The sequence below is a fragment of the Callospermophilus lateralis genome, chromosome 1 (assembly GCF_048772815.1).
Source record: "Callospermophilus lateralis isolate mCalLat2 chromosome 1, mCalLat2.hap1, whole genome shotgun sequence".
NCBI classification, from domain to species: Eukaryota; Metazoa; Chordata; class Mammalia; order Rodentia; family Sciuridae; genus Callospermophilus; species Callospermophilus lateralis.
Window position 1 is genome coordinate 180,485,407 of NC_135305.1, and position 24,285 is coordinate 180,509,691.

Sequence of the window (24,285 nt, forward strand, 5' to 3'; positions counted from 1 at the left end):
GGCATGGTGGACCACATCTGTAATCCCAGCAACTCAGGAGGCTGAGGCAGGAGGATCACAAGTTCAAGGCCAGCCTCAGCAACTTAATAAGGCCCTAAGCAACTCAGACCTTGCCTCACTGAAAAATAAAAAGGGCTGGGCACCGTGGCACACACCTGTAACTCCAACAACTTCAGAGGCTGAGGCCTAAGAATTGCAAGTTCAAAGCCAGCCTCAGTAAATTAGTGAGGCCCAAGCAATTTAGACCCTGTCTCAAAATTAAAAAAATAAAAATGAAAGGGCTGGAGATGTAACTCAGTGATTAAGCACCCCTGGGTTTAATTTCCAGTACCAAATAAATAAATAAAATGAACCAGGCTGGGAATGTTGCTGGGTGGTAAAGCACCTCTGGGTTCAGTCTCCAGTACTGACCCCCAAAAAATAGGGACTGAAATTAATGCTTTTAGGCATAAATTTTTGTTCTTATTTTGGACTATGTAAGCCTAAGGAATAATAGAGTATATGAAACTTTTAAAGTTCATAATACAAATTTTTCATTAGATTAATTGATCCTTATCAAAAGTGACCTGTTGTTGCTATGTGAAAAAATTAGAGCTTGGGAGTCATGAAAGGCTATCAGGGATTATAGTTATCTTTTCCTTAATTTTAGATTTTTTTTTTAATATACTGGGAATTGACTATACACTATAAAGCATTCTAACACTGAGTCTAAATCTTTAGTCCCTTTTTTAAAGTTTTTGTTTTATGGTACTGGGGGATAAACCTAGACCCTCATGCATGCTAGGCAAGTGTTCCACCACTGAGCTACACTCCCAGCCCATTTTATTTTCATACCCAGGGATGCTTTACCACTGAGGTACATCCCCAGTCCTTTTAATGTTTTTAAATTTTAAGATAGTCTCTCTAACTTGCTGAGGCTGAGTTGGAACTTAATCCTCCAGCCTCATTCTTCCTAGTTGCTGGGATTACAGGTATGTACCACTGCATCCCAGCCCTTTTCATTTAATTTTGAGACAGGGTCTTGCTAAATTGCCCATTCTGGTCTTGGAACTTGTGATCCTCATCCCTCAGCCTCCTGAGTTGCTGGGATTACAGGCTTGCACCACTATACCTGGCTTCCCTCTTTAAATTTTGATTGATAGAACTGGGCATGGTGGCCCACAACTATAATTCCAGCAACTCAGAAGGCTGAGTCAGGAGAATCACAAATTGGAGGCTAGCCTCAGCAAATTAGTGAGACCCTGTCTCTAAATAAATAAATAAATGGGAGCTCATATCCCACTTGAATCAGAGTGTGAAATATGATATATCAAGAACTATGTAATGTTTTGAACAACCTACAATAAAAATTAATTAAAATAAATAAAATAAATAAATAAATAAATAAATAAATAAATGGACTAAAAAAGAAAAAGTAGCTCAGTGGTAAAGTGAGCCCCTGGGTTCAATTTTCAGTATACTCTTCAAAAAAAAAAAAAAATATATATATATATATATATTTGTAAATTTAACAGTAATTGTATTAAAATAGGAGGAATTTGAAAGTCCAGATTCACTATTTGTAAACATCTTTAGAATTATTTTGCCCAAACCATACCATTCTGCAAAAGTTACCTGTAGAAGCACAAAATCTTAAGCCTACAATAGATGGTTTGTCTGTATTTATATATTATTCCGAAAATCAGAATCAAAATAAAACTTTATAATTACTAACAACCTTTAAAAATAATTGATTTTATGTATATATCTCTTAATGATTCATGTATAATACAATATTGAAAACCACCCTGTTCACAAATGGAGGCTTCCTTCTTTTCATAACATAAAATACTCCTGATTATGGAGTGTGCTCCCCCACATTTTGACATCTCAGATTGTAATTCCCCTTAGAGATATTTATTTATTTATTTATTTAATGAAACAAGATCTCATAATGTTGCCCAGGCTATCTTCAAACTCATAAGCTGAAGTGATCCATCTGCTTTAGCCACCCAAGTAGCTGGAACTGTAGGCATCTGTGATCATGGCCTGCCTTGAGTCTGTGGTATTTTAACAATTGCTATTAGCCAGGTGGCAGCTCCACTGTCCCTTGTATGCAAATGTACATTTTGGTTGTTGCTCCTAGTGGCAGTTGTGGCCAAGTGCAGTCTTTGCATTCAGCCAACAAATTGATTTGAGGAAAGAATGTCAGTCCTGGTTGTTTGAAAATCTTACTTTTCTACCTGGTAGAAACAAGCCTTATCATCAAAGCTTAACTGAACAAGCATCTATCTATTATAAGACATTTTTAGGAACTGGGTGTGGTGGTACATGTCTGTTAATCCCAGTGATCTTGGAGACTGAGAAAGCAGGATTGCAAATTCAAGGACTTAAATCCCCAATACAAAAAAAAAAAAAAAAAAAAAAGTTAGGGACTAAACTGAAGCACTTCTAAGAAATACTTGTCATCCCATGGTACTGAGAAAAGTATGAGAAAACATCGATATTTAGGACTTGAATTGGAAAATGATTTATTGGACTTTGAGTTGATTGAACTGAGTATAAAAGTTTTAGGAATATATTAGATTTATGCTGCTTATATATTTTTTAGATGTTTACATGAGAGCATATATAATAACATTCTGTCTGAAGGTTTGTTTCCATAAATATAAAGGCAAAATATCAAAACATAAAAAAGCCTAGCTGGAGCAAGCTTGTAATCCCAGAGACTCAGGAGGCTGAGGCAGGAGGATCCTGAGTTCAAAGCTAACCTCAGCAATTTAGTGAGGCCCTAAGCAACTCAGTGAGACACTTTCTCTAAATAAAATACAAAAAGGGCTGGGGATGTGGTTCAGTGGTTAAACGCCCCTGAGTTCAATCCCTAGTACCAAAAAATAAAAATAGAAAAGAACTAGGTCAGTGGTAGATACCTTTGGATTCAGTCCATAGTACCAAAATGGGGGTGGGGTACTGGCCTATCAAGATTTCCTGATGCTTTTGTGTGTGTGTGTGTGTGTGTGTGTGTGTGTGTGTGTGTGTGTTTTGCTGGGGATTAAGCCCAAGGTCTTGTGCATGTGAGGTTATCCTACCAATTGAGGATTATTGGTTATTAGGTTATCCTGTCATCTGAGCTATATTCCCAGCCCTGATGCTTTCTTTTATACAGACATATTTAAAAAAAAATTTTTTTTTGTGGTGCTAGGCATTAAACAGTGGAATTTGTACATGCTAGGCATGTATTCTGTCACTGACCTCCATCCCCAGTCCATCTTTTTTACATTTTAAGATAGCACTGATGGGAATGGGAGTAAAGCTAGGGCACTAGAGTAAAAAAGATTATGTCAAATTCAGCTGGTGGTGTGTGCTTGTATTCTCAGCTACTTGGAGACTGAGGCAGGAGGACTGCTTGAGCTGAGACCAGTCTGAGCAATTTAGACCATGTCTCCAAAATTAAAAAATCAAAACTAAACTAAAAACAGCTTCTATTAAATCCAAATCTCAGAGGCCTGGGGAAGTAGGGGACTGATAATATGAACTGCTTAAACCAGCGTAATAATAATCTTGTGTTCCCCCAACCCTCCCCACTTTATACTGTATTGACTTAGCTTTGACTTCTGGACGAAAGGAATAAGAAGCTAGGGAATAAAATATAAGGTCATTTTTTAGATTTTTTTAAGCTTAAGTTATCTCAGTACTTATTAGTATTCTAATTTTTCCATTGCCTTTGGGAAGAAAATGGTGAACATCATTTGCCTTTGATAAACTGAGTTTCCTTTTCTTTGATTTTTTTTTTTTTCCCCCTAGTACTGGGGATTGAACCCAGGGCACTCTACTGCTGAGCCATGTCCTACATTTCCAGTCTCTTTTATTTTATTTTGATACAGGGTCTTGCTAAATTGCCCAGACTGGCCTTGAACTTGGTGATCCTCCTGCCTCTACCTCTCAAGTAGCTGGGATTACAAGCTTGTTCCACCATTTACTATCTTTGATAATTTTATTGACATTATTACTTACTTACAAGTGTTCCCCCTTAGAATAAATATCATTTTAAGTTGCTCATTGTAGAAAAAAGAATGCCAAACAATATAGAAACATATAAAGAGGAAACCAAAATCCTTCGTTCGGAAAAACCTAGTTACTATTTTATAGACTGTACTGTGGTATTATTTTAGATTAGGACAGAGGGAGATTTGGTACTAAGAAGAGACCATTGAAGAAAGGAAATAATCATATTAGGTTATCCTATAATAAAGCATTTAAATATTTATGAATGGAAAACTGTTAAATTAGTGTGTGTGTGTGTGTGTGTGTGTATGTATGTGTGTGGCACTCGCAAGCCGCAGTTGAAACCCAGAGAGACATGCTAGGCAGATGCTTTACTAGAAAGTTAAACCCTCAGGTCCCTAAGTTTTGAATGTTTATGTTGATTTGTTTTTAGTTTAAGTACTGAATTAAATTTTTTTTTAAAATTTGTTTTAATTACTTATATATGACAGTAAAATGCATTTATGCACTTTGATGTGTCGTACATAGATGCGATATAATTTCTCACTTTTCTGAGTGTACATGTTGCAGAATCATATTGGTCATGTAGTCATATATATATATATATTTTTTTTTTTTTTCCACAGTCATACTGTCTGTTTTATTCTGCTATCTTTCCTCTCCCCATATCCCCTCCTCTCCCCTCCCATTACTTTCTCCTACCTAATCTAAGGTAATGCTATTCTTCCCTAGTGCCTCCCTCCTTATTATGAATTAGCATCCGCATATTAGAGAAAACATTCGGCCTTTGGTTTTGTGGGATTGGCTTACTTCACCAACTCCAACCATTTATTGGCAAATGCTATAATTTCACTTTTCTTTAAAGCTGAGTAATATTCCATTGAGTATACATATCACATTTTCTTTCCATTCATCTATTGAGGGACACCTAGGTTGGTTCCATAGTCTAGCTATCGTGAATTGAGCTGCTATAAACATTGTTGTGGCTGTATCACTATAGTATGCTGATTTTAAGTCCTTTGGGTATAAACCAAGGAATGTGATCGATGGGTCAAATGGTGGTTCCATTCCCAATTTTCTGAGGAATCTCCATACTGTTTTCCATAGCGGTTGTACCAATTTGCAGTCCCACCAGCAATGTATGAGTGTACCTTTTTCCCCACATCATTACCAACATTTATTGTTGCCTGTATGCTTGATGATTGCCATTCTGACAGGAGTGAGATGAAATCTTAGAGTAGTTTTGATTTGAATTTCTCTAATTGCTAAAGATGTTGAACACTTTTTCATATATTTGTTGATCAGTTATATTTCTTATTCTGTGAAGTGTCTGTCTAGTTCCTTAGCCCTTTTATTGATTGGGTTATTTGTTTTGTTGGTGTTTTTTTAGTTCTTTATATATCCTAGAGATTAATGCTTTATCGGAGGTGCATGTGGTAAAGATTTTCTCTCAATCTGTATGCTCTCTCCTCTCCTTAATTATTTCCTTTGCTGAGAAGAAGCTTTTTAATTGGAAGCCATCCCATTTATTGAGTCTTGATTTTACTTCTTGCATTTTAGGAGCCTACTACACTACCTTTGTTCTCTCATCTACCATCTTAAGTGCAGAATTTTAAATTTTAAATTTTAATCTGTAGTGTTTCTTCTTAACTTAATACAATTACAGAAATTCTAACCAATAAAATTACACCTTTGTTGTTCCTCCTAAAGTTTTTGTAACATATTTGGGAAAAGATTGTGATGTAGTTGGAAAATACCTCATTTTTAATGAAGTGAAACAGAGAAAAAAAAACCCTGACTTCTTAGCATTACTGTAAAAAGAGAAAATAGATTAAAACTCATAATTACTGGAGCTCTGTTATCTTACTATTTTTGCTTCTTTTAGAAAAAAAAAAAGTTTTCCCATCTTATCTATATACCAATTAACATAGCTTTTTAATTTATTTTCTTTTATACAGACAAGGTCTTTACTAGGCGTTTTTGAAGAAGATGCTACAGCTATTTCCAACTATATGAACCAATTGTATCAAGCTATGCATCGGATTTATGATGCACAGGTAAAAAGCTAAGGTCTAATACAATGCTGTTTAAAAATTAATCTTTGAGCCCCATAAGGACAGAGAATAGTGTCTGTTTTGTTTATTGGTGTCTAGCCTTGTCCTGAAATACTAGTAATAAATATTTGTTGAAAGGATGAATGAACATTAAATATATTGTATACCAGAGTGTACATTTCTGTTACTAGTGTATAGTTTGTAGCACCACAAAAGTAACAAGATTGAAACATCAGTCCCTTTTCCCCAAACACAGTAAGAAGAGCTTTCTTGTTAAAAATCACTAATAGTGTTGGGCACAGTGGCACATGCCTATATCCCCATATCTTGGGAGGCTGAGGCCGGAGAATTGCAAGTTCAAAGCCAGCCTCAGCAATTTAGTGTGGTCCTAAGAAACTTGGTGAGATCCTATCTCTCTCTCTCTCTCAAAAAAAAAAAAAAAAAAAAAAAAAAAAAGTAGGGGCTGGGGTTGTGTCTCAGTAGTTAAGTACCCCTGGGTTCAATCCCTAGTACAAAAAAAAAAAAAAAAAAAAAAAAAAAAAATCAGTAAGTAGCTGAGTGCTGTAGTTCACACCTCTAATCCCAGTGACTTGGAAGGCTGAGGCAAGAGGATTGCAAGTTCAAGGTCAGCCTCAGCAATTTATTGAGACCTTGTCTCAAAAAATAAAAAGTGCTGGGGATATAGCTCAATGGTAGTTTTCCTGGGTTCAATCCCCATTACTGAAAGAAAATAAAAATCACTGATAGTAGTCTTCATTTAAGATTTGACTGAAGAGGGCTGGGGTTGTGGCTCAGTGATTAAGTACCTGCTGGGTTCAATCCCTGATACCAAAACAAAACAAAAAACCCTTTCATATGACTGTGTTGCTGTGATATGACTAAGTCAACCACATTTTTTAAAAAATATTTTTTAATTGTCAATGGACCTTTTTAAAATTTATTTATATGTGGTGCTGAGAATCAAACCCAGTGCCTCACACATGTCAGGCAAGTGCTCTACCACTACTCCAGCCCCTAAGTCAACCACATTTTGCTTTTTTTTTTTTTTTTTGGGGGGGGGTACCAGGGATTAAATCCAGGGGCAGTTAACCACTGACCACTGAGTCACATCCCAGCCTATCTATTTTTTATTTTGATACAGGGTGACAGGGTCTCCCTAAGTTGCTTAGAGCCTTGCTAAGTTGCTGAGACTATCTTTGAACTTGTGATCCTCCTGCCTCAGCCTCCCAAGCCACTGGGATTATTGGTATACAACAGCATGCCCAATAGTCAACAACCATATTTTGGTTGTATGTTATTAAATTCTTATAGTCTGGCGTCAGCATCTAGAGAGAATGATAACCAGTCATCTATGTAGAATCTAAAGATTTTGTTAAGGCTTTGTACAGTTTGCTTTTTAGCTTTTAAAATATTTAACACTAAAAAAACAAAATTGAAAAAATGCACCTATGTATCAGTGGTTTCATACTGTATATGATGTTTTTAAAATTAATTTAAAATAAAGAATATAGCATGTAGATTTTTTTACAAAAAAATATTTAATGCTTAGTTTTATTATCAAAGAAAAGAAGCAGCAGCAGCAGCAGCACCAGCAGCACATACTTGGAACATTGCTGAATTCCTTGCTGAATTCTCTTTTATGGTTGAGTTTCTTTTTGAAATGTTTAATGGTAGTAATAAAGGTGGCCTATGTATCTTTGATTAAAACTTTTTTCTTGATAAGTAATATTGTGCTAATTTGAATACTAATCTTTTTCCATAGAATGAATTAAGTGCAGCAACACACCTGACTTCAAAACTTTTAAAAGAATATGAAAAACAGGTATCGAATATCAGATATTTAAGAGCATGATTTAAAATATACCATAATATTGTATCTGTACAGATAAGGACTTCCTCATCAAGAATCTTTAAGCTTTCCTGATTTCACAGAATATGCCATTGAGATTTCAGTATAGCCCTTATGTTGAGATAATTATAATAATGATTTAATGCTAGGTTATCTAGTTTACCTCAGATTGAAGAAACAATCTTGCTCAAGATTACAGGGATTTTGGAGGAACTGGAGCTAAATGCCAAATCACTGAATTCCTAGCATAGTATAATGTTTCTTAATTATGAAAATTACTGTATTAAAATGACATTTCTGGAGCTTATTTGAAATTTAGAAATTTTCTGAAGTTACTTGAAAATTTAAATTCTGATGCTATCAGTTACAAGATTCATATAGTATTGAACCTTTACTTCATCTCTGTTTAACATTTTTTTTAGCGTTTTCCATTGGGGGGTGATGATGAAGTTATGAGCTCTACTTTACAACAGTTTTCAAAAGTTATAGATGAGGTAAGTATTTATTTTGCTTGAATAAGTTATTTTATAATTAAGTTACTCAAGTTATTTGGTTTTTTATTAGGAACTTTTATTGTTATGATTATATGTTTGTTATAAAACTTAAAGAAGTACCTTATTTCCACATCCTGGTTGCTATCTTATAAAAATAATATTTTATTTATTTAATTAAAATAAATTTTTTTTTGAGGAACAAGCTAATAGATGGGCTTTCTCTCTTCCCAGTCCATGTATTATTTGTTTTTTTTCATTGTTACTTGATGTAGGCAGTGAGAGAAGAGTGAAGCTGTGAACTATGGCTAAGCCCTTTGTGGCTTCTATTTTGTCATTAAGCAACATTTTACTGTTCAGTTCTTATTAATCCTTCTATCCCAAACAGCTGAAATTGACCATTGGTTTCTCAAACCAGTCATCTTTAACCAATCGTATAACAAAACAAAACAGACCTAGAAGGTAGGAAGAAGAAAGGTAGTGAGAGATGTATGGAGAGTTCAATAATTGTTCTCTAATATTGCATGAAAATACTTTGTGTGTATATATATATGTGTGTATACACACACACACACACATGCACACACATTTTTGCCATACTGGGGAATAAACCTGGGGCCTTGTATGTGCTAGGAAGAGCTTTCAACCACTGAGATATACCTTCAGCACCAATTTTAAAAATATTTTAATAATTCTGCATGAGAGTAGTATAAAGAAATAATATTTATAGGAAATGGAATGTTTTTCATTTAAAAAAATATGGTAAAATACTATAAAATTTGTCACTTGTGACATTTAATACATTCAAAATGTTATGCAGCTATCACAACTGTCTAGTTCCAGAACATTTTCATCATCCCAAAGGAACTGTCTACCTATTAAGCCATCACTTTTCCATTCCTATTCTTCCTAGTTCCTGGTAACCACTTAATCTGCTTTCTGTCTCTTTGGATTTGCCTGTTTTGAGTCAGGTGTGGTAGTGCACACCTGTAATCCCAGTGACTTGAGAGGCTGAGGCAGGAGGATCACAAGTTCAAGGCCAGGCTCAGCAATGTAGTGAGGCCCTATGCAACTTACCTAGACTCTATCTTAAAAAATAACAAGGACTGGGCATGTGACTAGTTATTGAATGCCCTTGGATTCAATCCCTTGTACCAAAAAAAAAAGAAAAAGAAAACAAAAAAATATATATATGTATTTGCCTGTTTTGAATATTTCATATAGTAGGACCCATATAATTTGTGGACTTTTGTATCTATCTTCTTTCATGTAGCATGTGTGAAAGGTATATTCATGTTGTAATGTGTCAATATTTCATTTCTTTTTTGGCTGAATAAAATTTCATTGTATGGGTATACCATATTTGATTTATCTGCTTGTTATGGATATTTTGGCTCTTTCCACCTTTTGGCTGGTATGAATAGTGCTGCTGTGATCAAACATATTCAAGTTTGGTTTTTTTCAAACACCAGTTTTCAGTTCTTTGAAGTCTAGGAGTGGGATTGCTTGGTTATATGGCAACTTTACGTTTATTTATTTATTTATTTTTCAGTTTTCAGTGGACACAACATTTTCATTTTATTTTTATGTGGTGCTGAGGATTGAACCCAGCGCCCTGCGTGCTACTGCTTGAGCCACATCCCCAGCCCCTATGTTTTTGTTTTTGAGATAGGGGCTTGCTAAGTTGCCAGGGCTGGCCTGGAATGTACCTTTATGTTTAACTCTGAGAAATCACCAATTTTCACCAGTGCCCGTTCCATTTCATATCGCCACCTGCAATATTGGAGGGTTCTAGCTTTTCTACGTTCTTGCCAAAAATGGATTTTCCCATTTTTTTTTAAAATTAGAGCCCATCTAAGTGGGTGTCATATGGTATCTCATTATCATTTTGATTTGCATTTTCTTGATAGTTAATGATATTGAGCATCTGTTCATGTGGTTATCAGCCATTTGTATATCTTCAGAGAAATGTCTATTTAGATTCTTTGCGCACTTTAAGTTGGGTTATCTGCCTTTTCATTATTGAGTTTTAAGAGTTCTGTATTCTAAATACAAGTTTCTTACTTAGGTAAGTAATTGGCAAACATTTGCTCTCACTCTATGGTTTACCTTTTCACATTCTTAATAGTATCCTTTGATGCATTAAAGTTTTTAATTTTGATGAAGTACAATTTATATTTTATTTTGAAGTGTTTTTGGTATCATGTCTAAGAAATCATTGCCAAATTAAAACCACACTGAGATTTCATTTCACTCCAGTCAGAATGGCAATTTTTAAGAATACAAGTAATAATAAATGTTGACAAGAGACTGTAGGAAAAAAGTTACACTCATACATTGCTCATGGGAATGCAAACTGGTGCACCCATTCTGGAAAGCAATATGGAGATTCCTTAGAAAATTTGGAATGGAACTACCATTTGACCCACTTATCCCACTCCTTGGCATATACCTAAAGGATTTAAGCTATGGAACCAACCTAGGTGCTCTTCAACAGATGAATGGATAAGGAAAAGGTGGTATATGTACACAGTGGAATATTACCCAGCCATAAAGAAGAATGAAATTATGGCATTTGCTAGTAAATGGATGGAACTGGAGACTATCACGCTAAGTGAAATAAGCCAATGCCAAAATACCAAAGGCCAAATGTTCTGTCTAATACGTAGATGCTAACACACATGGGGGTGGGGGTGAATAAAAGTTTACTGGATTAGACAAAGGTGAACAAAGGTAAGGGAGGTGGGATGGAAATCGGAAAGACAGTAGAATTAATTGGACATAACTTTCCTATGTTCATATACGAATATATGACCAGTATAACTCCACATCATGTACAACCACAAGAATGAGAAGTTATATTCTATGTATGTATAATATGTCAAAATAAATTCTACTGTCATGTATAACTAAAAAGAACAAAAAGAAATTAAAAAAAATCATTGCCAAGTCCAGGATCACTTTAAGTTTTCTTTTAAGAATTTTAAATGGATTTTTTTTTTGCTATATGATACTTTTTATCGCATTAATTTTAGTGTTTTTCATGAAATGTATTAGAGTTTTTTTAAAAAAATAGATTGTTCTATAACGACATTTATTAGTTATAAATGGTTTCTGTTAGTTATTTGGCCTTTTTTGTCTTTCTTTTACTAGCTTAGCTCTTGTCATGCTGTACTCTCAACTCAACTTGCTGATGCCATGATGTTCCCCATTACCCAGTTTAAAGAAAGAGAACTGAAAGGTATTGAAGTCAAGGGCTTGTATTTACTTTTGTCAGTTGCCAGAAGATCAATTCTTATAAGATGCGTTTTACTTTATACCTAAACCATTTCAGACCACTGCCTGTGCCACTTTTACTATCATCAGTCACCAAACATTTATAGGAGCTTTTGATAGGTATTAAACTACATACTGACAAATACTAATATAAAGTATCCCTTTCCTGGAGAAATCCTAGAGAAAGAGATAGGTAAACACGTATTTAGGACACTGTCTCTCTTAATTAGGGAATGAGAAGGTTCTGTGAGGGCTCAGAGGAGAGTCAAGAAGGCTTCACCAAAGATGTGACATGAACATTGAACAATGAGAAAAAATGTGCCAGGAGAAGAATCACTGTTGTTAGGGGGACTAGAATGCACAAACGTATGGCTGTTAGATATATATACCTTGTTTTGAGGATGATAATAAATTCAGTGTGACTGCAGTATTGAATGGGTCAGGGCAAGGCAGCAGATAAATCTAGAATTAGATGAAACTAGATTATGCTAAAGATGTTGGACTTGAGTTTATGAACAAAGAGAAGCCAATGGAGGTCTTTTTGTAGTAAAGAGCCACAATCCTTTTGTATTTGGAGGATGGGATTGTGTGGATTTGGTGTGTAGGAGAATGGACTAAGAAGTTGTGAGAGTTCAATGAGGTATAACCAAGACCTGGATTAGGATAGTGGCACAGAGTATAGAGGTTTGTATGGGCATAGCAGAAGGTAGGGATGCCAGCACATCTAACAACCTATGACTTAGTAGTTTGTGGTTATTTTTTTTTGCCAATTTAGGGTTACTAGGTGATAAAAGGAGAGTTTTATAGAATTGGCTCTTATAATTTTCAAACTCTCATACAGGCTTATTTCCAAAATAGGAAAAAAAAAATTGAACAAATGTGTCAGTGAATGGTAAAGTGTTTAAGATGGAATAAAGACCAATGGATTTTAGAGATGGAGTTAATAATTGCAATGATGCTCAAAAATGGACATCTCCAAGGTCAAGAAATAAGAATTATTTTGTCACATTCTAAGGGTACTGAATGGCATTATCTTATTGATAAAATGTGCTTTGTTTCTCATTCAGCATTTGAAATTATTAGTTATATATCCAAAAAACAAATTAGTAAATATCTAGATACTGGTACTGAGTCAAAATATTTACTTGTCTTAGTATTTGTAATGGGTTTTAAAATTTGTGTCATATTACTAATTTGTGACAAGTAGATTTTCTGGAAGTGTAAGTGTTGCTAATGATGGTAAATGTACCAGACTAGCCGAAACACAGTGATTTTTTTTTTTTTTTTTTTACTTTGAATGTGGAAGTATAAAATACTATTTAGAGTTTTAATTATAACTGAAGTAGCATTTATTGCTTTGCAAGCAAACTTTTTTTTCTTTTTTTTGTGGTGCTGGGGATTGAACTCAGGGTCTCATTCACGCTAAGCAAGCACCCTATCACTGACCTATATCTCCAACCCTATAAACAAACTTTAATAAAGGCATTTTGAAAATATGCTAAGCTGAAATTATTCTTTTAAACTTTTTCAGAAATACTGACATTAAAAGAAGTGTTTCAGATCGCTAGTAACGGTAAGCCCTGAATACTTTACATTATTTATTTTATTGATGCATTTATCAGTGTAATATCATGGCTGATTCTTTGTAATAATTGAAAAAAAATGAGTGTAATTAAAAGTTTGTGGTCATTATTTATAACAGTGTTGTTACTTAAATATGCTATTTATAAGAAACAATTGTAAAAACAGTTACATCTTTTAGTTTATTATCTTTATAATGCCTAAAGAAGTGATACAGTATTTTACCTTCCTATTTTTTGTATATATTCCAGTTTTTCTTTAATGAGCATTTGCTGTTTTTGAACTAAAATACTTTGAAAAACTTTTAGTGGATTATTGTTTCCTTGGAATTAAATGTTTCTTTCATATACTAGTTAGATTAAGTAGACACATAGTTTACAGGAAAATTTGGCTGTGGGGAAAATTTGAACATTCTTATCAGGTGATAGGGAATTTTTTCCTTACTTTAGTATATGCAGAAAGATGCAGATGTGAAGACTATTTAAAGTATTTATACCTTTTGTAAAATACTATTGTATTATTGTTAACACTCATTTCTGCTTTCCAGATCATGATGCTGCAATTAACAGATATAGCCGATTGTCAAAAAAAAGAGAAAATGACAAGGTGTGATATGTACTTACTCCTTCAGTATCACAATTAATGATGATTTCATTAGGTGGTTCGGTGTTTCCAGTTTAAAAATAGTCAGTAGTTGATTTGTATGTTTTGCTGTACTGCTTCTACTCCTACTTTATTTTTTCCTGTTAGCTATTGAAAAACCTTTCTGATAATTTTTAGTCTCTAAATGAAATATTTTCCTTCTGCCAGAATTTGATAAATCATAAACATAAATGTAAATGATGATCAGTATATAACATTGCCTCTTTTTGCTTTGTATTTTGATAACATTGCATATGTTCTGTTTTCATTTGGCCATGTATACAGAAATGAGACTCAGTAATCAAAAAGTTGAATTGTTAAAGATCCAATTCCAATGAAGTTATTATGAGGCACTCTTCATTTACTGGGAATATTTGTCCTCAAGGAGTGAATTTCTAGAAATATTACCTTATATGTGAAGAGAAAAACATTCAAGTAAAGATTAAAGAACAGCATATTAGCAATATCAGCTGAGTGCTCCTTAAAATCAGCTCTCTCCAGTGCCTAATCCAAGGTTTGATGTGTAGGCCTTATTGGATGCTTGAGAGTGAGTTGAGATATCTGTGCCTAGGACTTGGTGTCTGCATTCTTGGTTGCAGCTGCCCAGAGAGGCACAGTAACTACTTGTGGGAATCCACAACTGAGTATGACTTACTGTGTGTTTTAGTCAGCCTTTTCACTGCTATAACCAAAAGACCTGACAAGAACAGTGGAGGAGGAAAACTTTATTTATTTATTTATTTTAAATTTACTTTTTGGTTGTAGTAGACACAATACCTTTATTTTATTTATATTATGTGGTGCTAAGGATCAAACCCAGGGCCTCGCATGTGCTAGGCAAGTGCTCCACTGCTGAGCTACAACCCCAGTGAAGGAAAAATTTATTTTGAGGCTCACAGTTTCAGAGATCTCAGTCTATAGAAGGCCAACTCCATTCATTGGGGCTACAGGTGAGGGACAACATCATGGTGGAAGTGTAGGGTAGAGGAGAGCTGTTGGGGACATGGCACCAGGAAGCAAAGAGAGAGAGCCCTTCCCAAAGGCATGCCCCTAGGGACCCACCTCCTCCAGCCACACCCTAATTGCCTGCAGTTTCCACCCGATTACTTTCCATCAGAGGATTAATGCACTGAGTACATTAAAGCTCTCATAACCCAATCATTTCACCTCTGAACTTTCTTGCATTATTTCACACATGAACTTTTGGGGAAATGACTTATAACTAAACCATAACATTGTGTAACAGTCACTGTGACAATAAAGAAAATGTTTCTCACACAAAGTTCAGTCCAAAGATCTGCTTTCCATTTCTAATTTTAGTTCAGAAATTATTTGATACTGCAAAAATTGATGAAGTGTATACATTTCAAGATCTGCATTTTAGTCACTCTGCCTTATGGACATAGTTAAAAGCTCTAGAGTATAAAATTTGGCATGTTTTACATTATCTCTGGCTGTTACAAGTATTTTATTTTTAAATATTTTTTTTAGTTGTAGATGAACACAATATCTTTATTTATTTATTTATTTATTTATTTATTTATACGTGGTGCTGAGGATTGAACCCAGTGCCCCATGTGAGTTAAGTGCTTAACCACTGAGCTACAACCCCAGCCCCACAAGTATTTTTTAAAAAATATTTCTCACCATTTTTTAAATTAAAAATGTATTGGGGCTGGGGTTGTGGCTCAGTGGTAGTGTGCTCGCCTAGCATGTGTAAGGCCCTGGATTCAATCCTCAGCACCACATAAAAATAAATAAATAAATAAATAAAGGTATTGTGTCCAACTACAACTAAAAAACAAATATTAAAAAAAAATATATTGAAGGAGGCTGGGGTTGAGCAGGTGTGAGGCATTGGGTTCGATCCTCAGCATCACATAAAATAAATAAATAAATAAAACAAAGATATTGTGTACATCTACAACAAAAAAATGTTTTAAAAAATGTATTGAGGGGCTGTAGTTGTGGCTTAGTGGTAAAGTGCTTGCCTAGCATGTGTGAGGTAGTGGGTTCGATCCTCAGCATCACATAAAAATAAATAAATAAAGGTATTGTATCCATCTGCAACTAAAAAATTTTTTTTTAAAATGTATTGGGCACCTACTATATGACAAGCTGTATGTGGGGTACCTTGGGAGAACAATATGAGTAGGCTCCTGGAGGACAGGAGTGGATACTCCACATTTTATTGAAGGCTTTTGTGTGAATGCATGCAATTAGTCCAGGTGTCAGAGTATAAGGATAATGAGAGTAAGAATTAATACCAGTTAAGTGCAGTAACAGAGGTTTTACTGAAATGTTGAGAGTTTTGGTGAATCAGGAATATTATTCTTTTAGGAGGTAGCATTTGCATTGAAGATCACTGTTAAGGGATTGCAACAAGGATATTACTTTAAAAAAAAAAAAAAGCCTTTGCAGATGCTTGTGGTAGAGTTGGGATAGTACAGAGGTTAAGAGCACTGGCTCTGGAGTCAGACTGGGAACAAAGCTCTGCCATTAATTTGCCCGAGGTCATGCACTTTTACTTAGTTGCAAGCCTCTATTTCACTATCAAAAACATCTCAATAAGTGTGAAGATGAAATAGGTAATGCATGCAAAGTATCTGTCTCATAGCAACTTTTCACTAAATTTTAGCCATAATTATGATAATGATGGTATGAAGATAATCATTACAGTATGTCTGGAACACTGAATGTGTTTGGGGAGATAAGGCAGAAATGAAGGTAAAGTAGATTGGGGCCAGTATATTAATGACCTTGAAATCTGTGTTAGAGTGAGCAGCCACCAGAGAATTCTGTTAATAAGTAACACGATGCAGTTGTGTTACAGAAGAAAACACTAATGAAAACGTGAAGAGATTGAGACTAGAGGGAATTCAATGGGAAGAATTGGAATACTTTGCAAAGATTTTTTTTTTTTTGGTGGGGGCGGGTATTGGGGATTGAACCCAGGAAGATTAACTACTCAGCCACATCCTCAGCCCTTTTTGTATTTTATTAGAGACAGGGTCTTGTTGAGTTGCTTAGAGCCTTGCTAAGTTGCTAAGGCTGGCTTTGAACTCATAATCCTCCTGGCTCAGCCTCCTGAGTCAGTGGGATTAAAGGCACCACCATGCCCAGCTAGTTTGTAAAGATATAAGGAAGGCCTTGGCTCATTTTATTGAAAGAGGAGAGGAAGGAATACTTTTTGGAAGTATTTCATAAATAGAATTGATAAGGTCTTTAGTAGGAGGGGGAATAAAAAATAATGCCTAGTGGCTGGGATTGTGGCTCAGTGGTAGAGCGTTCACCTAGCATGGGTGGGACCTGGGTTCGATCCTCAGCACCACATAAAAATAAAGGCATTGTGTTGTGTCCATCTACACCTAAAAAAATAAATATTAAAAAAAAATAATGCCTAGGTTATTTGGATGACTGAGGGGTCCTGGAGTAATTAAGAGAGGCAAGAAATAATGTAGGAGAGCAAATTTTGTGGGAAGGATACTGACCTGTACATTTCCAATGCATACATACATACACATATTACACATATTACACACATAAACATATAAAGAACACAGCTGGAGATGTTTTCCCTTTGGCACTTTTTTTTTTTTTTTGAGAGAGTGAGAGAGAGAGAGAGAGAGAGAGAGAGAGAGAGAGAATTTTTTAATATTTATTTTTTAGTTATCGGCGGACACAACATCCTTGTCTGTACGTGGCGCTGAGAATCGAACCCGGGCCGCACACATGCCAGGCATGGGCGCGCTACCACTTGAGCCACATCCCCAGCCCCCTTTTGGCACTTTTGAGTAAGGATCAGGGGATTAAAAGTTTGTGATTGCTGAGTCATTGGTATTTTGGAATATTCTTGGTACTTCATCAGGTATTCTAAGGAGAGGAGGAAAAGAGAAGAGCCTAGTGCATGTTAATATAATAGATGCTCAATAAATATTGGTTGTCTGAATGAAAGAACCTAGGGGAGCACATGTATTCTAAGTGTAAGTGAAGGAAAACAAGTAGAAGAGTAAGTGTGGTAGAGAGAGAGCCAGAAGGGGAGAATGTGTGCTGTGAACTGTTTGAGGTTAAAACTAATGGTGAAGTTAGTAACAAACCATTGTGTGCCTTTCCTCCATGTAGACTTTCTTTGCCATGCTTAGTTTAGATATTTACATTCTTGGTTACATGCAAATATGCACTTTATAAATTATGTGGCTGGTAGTGAAACAAGAAAATCAACTTATTATGTTGAAGAATTTCTAATAGACCAGAAAACTGTTCAGTTGCTAGTGATATATATTCCTTGGTAGGCTCTTCACCATAGCCACCATGGAAGATAATTTAAAAGTAAGGAAATAAGGGCTGGGGATATAGCTCAGTTGGTAGAGTGCTTGCCTCACATGCATAAGGCCCTGGGTTCAACCCCAGCACCACAATAAATAAATAAATAGAGAGATAAATATAAGGAAATAATACTATTTTTTAAATCTTTTCATTCAAAGGTGAAATATGAAGTAACAGAAGATGTGTATACTTCCAGGAAAAAACAGCACCAGACCATGATGCATTATTTTTGTGCATTAAATACTCTTCAATACAAGAAGAAGATAGCATTGTTAGAACCTCTACTTGGGTACATGCAAGCTCAGGTAAATACTATATATATATATTTTTTTTTCATGGTGCTGAGGATTGAGACCTAGGATCTTGCATGTGCTAGACAAGTGCTCTACCATTGTGCTAAATCCTCAACTCCTGTGCTGTTTTGGTCTAACTGAAATGCTTTACATTAAGGCACACATCTGTAATCCCAGTGGCACAGGAGGCTGAGGCAGAAGGATCATGAGTTCAGAGCTAGCCTTAGCAAAAGCGAGGCACTAAGCAACTCAGTAAGACCCTGTCTCTAAAATACAAAATAGGGCTGGGGATGTGGCTCAGTGGTCAAGTGCCCCTGAGTTAAATCCTTGGTATCCACACCCCACCAAAAAAAGCTTTGTGTCAAGCTTGGTATTTATATTAAATTATTAAATGTATTTATAAACTATTCTTTAAAAAAATTTTTTTTAGTTGTAGTTGGACACAATATCTTTATTTTTGTTTTTATTTTTATGTGGTGGTGCTGAGGATTAAAGCCAGAGTCTCACACGTGCTAGACGAGCGCTCTACCGCTGAGCCACAACCTCAGCCCCCCTAATCATTTTTTTAAAAAATATGTATTTTTTAGTTGTACTTGGACATAATACCTTTATTTTATTTATTTTTATGTGGTGCTAAGGATCGAACCCAGGGCCTCGCACGTGCTAGGTGAGCGCTCTACCTCTGAGCCACAATCCCAGCCCCATAAACTATTCTTAACATACTCATTTGTGTCTTGGTTTTATTCATTAATTTATTTGCAAAGTGCTAGGGATCAAATCCATGGACACATGCATGCTAGGCAAGTGCTACATCCCTAACCCTTTTTATTTTATTTTGAGACAGGGTTTTTTCTAAGTTGCCCAGGTGGCCTCAGACTTGCTATCTTCCTACTTCATCCTATCAAGTAATTGGGATTCTGGGCATATCAACTGTGCCCAGTGTGTTTGGGTTTTAAAAAGTAATAAAGATTTCAGTATTTTGGACTAAATGATCCATTTACGTTGTATTTAGACCCTGTTCACCACAGTTGGGGACAGAAAGCAGAAACTAAAAGAATTCCAGAGTTATACCTATTGCTATTCTACCCCACCTTGCTTCATAATAGATCTGAAAGAGAGTGAACAAATTTGTGTGTCCCATGTTCCTTGTACACTTTCTGAGTTTAAAGTAATAGATGAACTCTCAAGTGCCCAAAGAGACGTGCATCAGGAAGGATGCTAGGAAACTGAGTTTGGGGTGACATAATATGTCAGTCCCTTAAAAATCAGGGGTTTAAAGAAATTTGAAGATCCTTCAGTTTTAAGAGTATTTTCTGTTCCTCAGATTTAAAGCTTATCTTTGTAGTAAATATGAAATAGTTTATCTATATGATTTGTTTGAAAATGCTTCAAAATTTATTTTCATTTTCATAAATTATTTAGCATATATCAGTTTGTGTGTATATATATATATATATATATATATAATTTGTTCACTTAAATATTCTCAGTGACTCTTTGCGTAGTAGAAGTTGTAAACTGAAACCTGTTATTACACAAATGGAATAATCCTTTGGTTTTTATTTAACCATGTATCTTAGAGATTTTTTTATGTGATTGATTGAAGTATTCTTTTATGTATGTTTGTTTGATCCTCCATTCCTCCTGTACCCCAGATAAGTTTCTTTAAGATGGGTTCTGAAAATCTCAATGAACAGTTGGAAGAATTTTTAGCTAATATTGGAACAAGTGTACAGAAGTAAGTATTTTTCCCTTAAAATTGAAAATAAAATGATGTGAATAAGTTAACGGCTAAATGCCATAACTTAAAAATACTTACAACTTAATTTCTTTCTTTTTTTTTTTAAAGACCTTTATTTTATTTATATGTGGTGCTGAGACTTAAACCCAGGGCCTCACACATGCTAGGCAAGTTCTCTACCACTGAGCCACAACTCCAGCCCCACAACTTAATTTCTTGAGGAAGTATTTTCCCTAACTTGAGAGTGTTTCTCCCACAGCTTATGGATGCTTCTTGGTTTTTTAAATCATCTTTTCCCTAGAATGTAAATTGAATTTTATAACAGTGTCAAATTTGACAGTAATTTTAATGATACAGAACTAGCTTTTATGTCTGAATAAAACAGACTTATAATAATAATTAATTGTAAGTGAAATTATCTTTAAACTCCAAATTGTGAGGATTGCTTGGGATATTACTAATTAAATGTCGTTTTCCAAGCCATGAAACCTGAGAGAGAGAAAACATTGTTCTGCATTCTGATCAGGTTCAAAAGTCTGAACAGTAATGTGATCATTCTGAGGTATGGAGAGAGATAAAAATGAAAATGATTTTTTTCCTGTCCTGAGGATCAAACCCAGGGCCTTATGCATGCTAGGCAAGTGCTATACCACTGAGTTACATCCCCAGCTCTAAAAAATAAATACTGTTTTTAAGACATAAGACAGAAGTCAGGTATTCAGTATAACTTCATTAGTTTTGAATTTAGTATTGTTTCCAAAATATCTAAAATGTAAAGCTGTAGAAAATGCATTTATGTCACTTTAACCACCTATGCCACTGATTATCTCTTTTTAAAAAATATGTACAAAACAAATATACAGGTAAACATGATTGGTAAGAAGTTCTTTGTTTGTGTGGCTTGCTGTAAATATTCTGTTCTGTTAGTGTTCGCAGGGAAATGGACAGTGATGTAGAGACCATGCAGCAGACAATAGAGGATTTGGAAGTAGCCAGTGACCCTTTATATGTGCCTGACCCAGACCCCACAAAATTTCCTGTTAATCGAAACTTAACCCGAAAGGCTGGATACCTTAATGCTAGAAAGTAAGAAAACTAGTTATTTTCATGCATTGTATATCATCTTACATATATATATATATATATAAAATATTCATTTGGTATTATCAATATAATATATCCTGCCAAATTGTTTTGATTTTATTAGAGGTTGAACCTTTTTAGTGATGTTAGTATTTATGTGAACTTGTTGATAGATAAGGTACATGAATGAAAACCTAGATAGTTATTGAATAATGTGGATTTTTTAAAAAAATTATTTATTTGTTCTAATTGGGTATATATGACAGCAGAATGCATTTTGATTCATTCTACACAATTGCAGCACAAATTTCTCTGGTTGTACATGATGTAGTATTGCACCATATGTGCAGTCATACATGTATCTAGGGTAATGATGTTCATCTCATTCAACCATCTTTCCTGCCCCTTTGCTCCATATCCCCCCCTCCCTTCCCTTTGCCCAATCACAGTTCCTCCATTTTTGCCATTACAGATCAGCATCCACTTACTAGAGAGAACATTCAGCCTTTGGTTTTTTGGGATTGGCTTACTTCGCTTAGCATGACATTCTCCAACTGCATCCATTTACCTGCAAATGCCATAATTTATTATCTTTAATTCCTTTGTGTATATATACCACAGTTTCTTTATCCATTCGTCTATTGAAGGGCATCTAGGTTAGTTCAACAGTTGTGAATTGAGCTGCTATAAACATTGATTTGGCTGCATTACTATAGTTTGCTGATCTTAAGTCCTTTCAGTATGGACCAAGGAGTGGGATAGCTGGGTCAAATGTTGGTTCCATTTCAAGTTTTCTAAGGAATCTCCAAACTGTGTTCCAGATTGCTGGTGGGACTGCAAATTGGCACAACCAGTGTGTGAATGTGCCTTTTCCCGCACATCATCACCAACACTTATTGTTGTTTGTATTCTTGATAACTGCCATTCTGACTGATGTGAGATGAAATCTTAGTTTTAATTTGCATTTCTCTAATTATTAGAGATGTTGAACATTTTTTCATATATTTGTTGATCAACTGTATATCTTCTTCTGTGAAGTGTCTGTTCAGCTCCTTTTATTGATTAGATTGGGGGGTTTTTTTGGTGTTTTTTTTTTTTTTTTTTTTTTTTTTGAGTTCTTTATATATCCTGGAGATTAGTGCTTTATCTGATGTGTGTGTGTGTGTGGCCAATAATTGCTCCCAAAATGTAGGCTCTCTCTTCACCTTATTGTGTCTTGCTGAGAAGAAGCTTTTTAGTTTGAATCCACCCCATTTATTGATTCTTGATTTTATTTCTTGTGCTTTAGGAGTCTTGTTAAGGAAGTTGGGGCCTAATCTGTCATGATATTTATTCGATAATTTGAATTTATTGAATAAATCTTTATTGAATAATTGAATTTATTTATTGAATATTGAATTTATTGAATAAATATTTATTGAATAATTTGGAATTAAAAAATGAAACCAATTTAAGTTTAAATCTATTATAATGTGAGTGCTGTTAATGTCATTTATCGTATTTTATATATAATTACAAAATCAAGTCAAATTTTAGTTTTCACCTGAAGATAGGATGAAATGGGTTAACCCTAAGAATAAAATAAATTCTTCTTTTGTTTTGAATTTATCTCTTTTGAATATTAAAATATAACTTACTTTTTATGGACCATGATTACATAGCTGAAATTTGATAATTTCCAGCCTTATTTTGGAAAAGGTACATTCACACGAGCGAGTCAATATGAGTAAATTTGTTTTGGGAGACTGAAAAACTGATGTTCATATTTTCTTTGCACTCTGGTAACTTTTTTGCAAGCTGGTTCTTTGTAACATGCTTTATTTATCTTATTTCTGGATGATAAGGTGATTTTAGGTATGTCATTATTAAAATATGAATGTATTCTCTTCATTTAGTAAAACAGGCTTGGTGTCATCTACCTGGGATAGACAATTTTACTTCACGCAGGGTGGAAACTTAATGAGTCAAGCCCGTGGCGATGTAGCAGGAGGCCTGGCCATGGACATAGACAACTGTTCAGTGATGGCTGTGGACTGTGAAGACAGGCGATACTGTTTTCAGATTACCTCTTTTGATGGGAAAAAGTTGGTATTTTTCTACTATTATATCCAGAAATGTCTTGAACATTTTAGACTCAGCATATATATTAAGATAATTTGCTTCCCCTCATCCTGCCCTGAACACTGGGGATTAAACTCAGAGATGCTTATCCACTGAGCTACATCCCCAGCCCTTTTAAATTTTTTTATTTTGAAACTGAGTCTTTGTGAGACTTACAAAGACTTACCCAGACTTACCTCTGACCTCAAACTTGATCCCCCTGACTCAGCCTTCTAAGTTGGTGATATTACTAAGCATGTGCCACTGCACCCTGCTAAGATAGTTTTCCTTTTAATCTTATAGAAATGAGTTGAATTTTAATTTTTAACGTCGTTAAATTATTTCTTTGAGGTTGTTGAAACCAGGTTAAATGGTAGATACCATGATTTCATGTTAAGAGACTGGTCACTGAAAATCCTGCATTCTATGAGGAAGACAGCCCAAGTTAATTAAGAGTATCAAGTATGGGGTTGTAAAGATCAAAGCCTGGATTCATTATTCTCTGATCTTAGATGAGTTCCTTAACCCTTCTGATCTCCATTTTTCTACATGTAAAATGTAGGTAGGGAGTTGTAATTTCTACTTTATAAATTGAGAGGAATAGAAATCTAGCATGTGTGTGACCAGCATATGATAGGTGCTAACAATAATGTTATTTTTAAATGTTAATCATATACTCCTGATCAGATTATTTTCTCCATTAATATTTATTATGCCCCTTAGAAAAATTCTATTATCTTTCTATTAAATGAGAATCTAGTCAGGTACAGTGGGGCAGCAGTTCGGAAGGCTGAGGCAGGAGGATTGTGAGTTCAGAGCAAATTATCGAGGCCCTAAGCAACTTAGCAAGACCTTATCTTAAAAT

The 24,285-nt window shown here is 34.9% G+C and overlaps 1 protein-coding gene across 5 annotated transcripts in view; it reads left to right on the forward strand.

Moving 5' to 3' along the window:
* Appl1 (adaptor protein, phosphotyrosine interacting with PH domain and leucine zipper 1) overlaps nucleotides 1–24,285 on the forward strand; it is a 63,606-nt gene that overhangs the window by 2,734 nt on the left and 36,587 nt on the right. For 4 of the 5 annotated variants that reach the window (XR_013089281.1, XR_013089275.1, XR_013089267.1 and 1 more), the window contains exons 2-11: nucleotides 5,943–6,041; nucleotides 7,801–7,860; nucleotides 8,310–8,381; nucleotides 11,532–11,619; nucleotides 13,186–13,227; nucleotides 13,783–13,841; nucleotides 18,362–18,508; nucleotides 20,152–20,234; nucleotides 21,165–21,323; nucleotides 23,216–23,404. Coding sequence is in view for 2 of the 5 variants with exons in the window: in XM_076839180.1 (XP_076695295.1) it covers nucleotides 5,943–6,041; nucleotides 7,801–7,860; nucleotides 8,310–8,381; nucleotides 11,532–11,619; nucleotides 13,186–13,227; nucleotides 13,783–13,841; nucleotides 18,362–18,508; nucleotides 20,152–20,234; nucleotides 21,165–21,323; nucleotides 23,216–23,404 (998 nt within the window). In the remaining 3 variants the exon portion in view is untranslated. The remainder of the gene's footprint in view (nucleotides 1–5,942; nucleotides 6,042–7,800; nucleotides 7,861–8,309; nucleotides 8,382–11,531; nucleotides 11,620–13,185; nucleotides 13,228–13,782; nucleotides 13,842–18,361; nucleotides 18,509–20,151; nucleotides 20,235–21,164; nucleotides 21,324–23,215; nucleotides 23,405–24,285) is intronic. The other variant, XM_076839320.1, reaches the window with a different exon arrangement.